At 40.6% G+C, this 1,057-nt stretch overlaps 1 protein-coding gene across 1 annotated transcript; it reads right to left on the reverse strand.

Moving 5' to 3' along the window:
- Positions 1–672: 672 nt before the first annotated feature.
- BDB00DRAFT_742805 (uncharacterized protein) lies at positions 673–825 on the reverse strand (the record flags this gene model as incomplete). Its single annotated transcript, XM_053118481.1, has 1 exon — positions 673–825. A coding segment is annotated over one exon (153 nt), but the record flags the coding sequence as incomplete, so codon positions are not given.
- Between the last annotated feature and the right edge of the window lie 232 nt (positions 826–1,057).

The raw sequence follows: 1,057 nt of genomic DNA on the forward strand, positions 1-1,057 counted from the left end.
TGCGAAAGCTCACCGAAGAAGCACAAGGCATTAGCAATGAGTTGTCTGACATTGCCGTTGTCCCCCAAAACTCCCGTTTCCGCCATCAAAATGCATAACCGAACTTGTTTCTTTTTTTTTGTCCTTTATTGTATCCCTTTCTCTATAGACTTTATACTTATATATTAGCCCTTGTTTTACTTTCTTCCACTCTTGTTTCTTCTTTACAGACATATATAGTATGTAATACTCACATCTTTTGGTCCCTATGATGTATTGACAGGTACGTGTATCTTTGGTTCTAAGAGGGAATAGAGAGAATTAGTATATTGCCAATTGACCTGTAATAAATTTAAGACACAGAAAATGACCTTTATTTGATATATTAGAATATTGGACTGGATTGTTAAGTTGGATAAGATATACTCACCAGTACTACAGACTGGTCAAAGTTACAGATAAATGTGTGATATCAAGAGTAAAGAAAAAGGGTAAAGAATGATGAATAACAATGAAGTGGTAGAAATAGGGAATAGCAAAAGTCATGTGTACTACTGAAATGCAGAGTTACGGAGATACTAAAAACATCATTTTATCCCACTACGCATCATCATCCCCCACTCTGTTTGCTGCCGACCCGATCGTCACCTTCAATTGGCAGTCGTGGTAGGCACGCAATGTGTCTTCATTAACCCTTCTCTTGAGTAGGCGGCCTGATTCATTGGCAAGTAAATAAGTTCTATTTGCAAACGCTGCCACCACCAAGAATCGCTCAGGTGTGTACTTGTGGTCGAGCTTGCCTTTACGGACTGCCTTGATTCGCAAAACATGTGAACCGGGTTTGAATTTTGCTTAGAAATCTTGAACGAGTGATGGCTCCGGACAATCGATGAGTTCATCAGCCTTTATGTTTCGATTCACTAACTTGCAAAGGCGTTGATAGCCCAATGTAGACCCAAAAGCTGCCATAATGTCCTTGCCGTTGTCGCCTGGTGCTTGGCCGAACATCAATTCGAACGGCGTGATCTTGAGGGTTTCGTGGGATTTCGTACGATAGGAATACAAAACAGCAGGTAAC

The sequence above is a fragment of the Zychaea mexicana genome (genome assembly GCF_025766255.1).
Source record: "Zychaea mexicana strain RSA 1403 chromosome Unknown BDB00scaffold_145, whole genome shotgun sequence".
NCBI classification, from domain to species: Eukaryota; Fungi; Mucoromycota; class Mucoromycetes; order Mucorales; family Lichtheimiaceae; genus Zychaea; species Zychaea mexicana.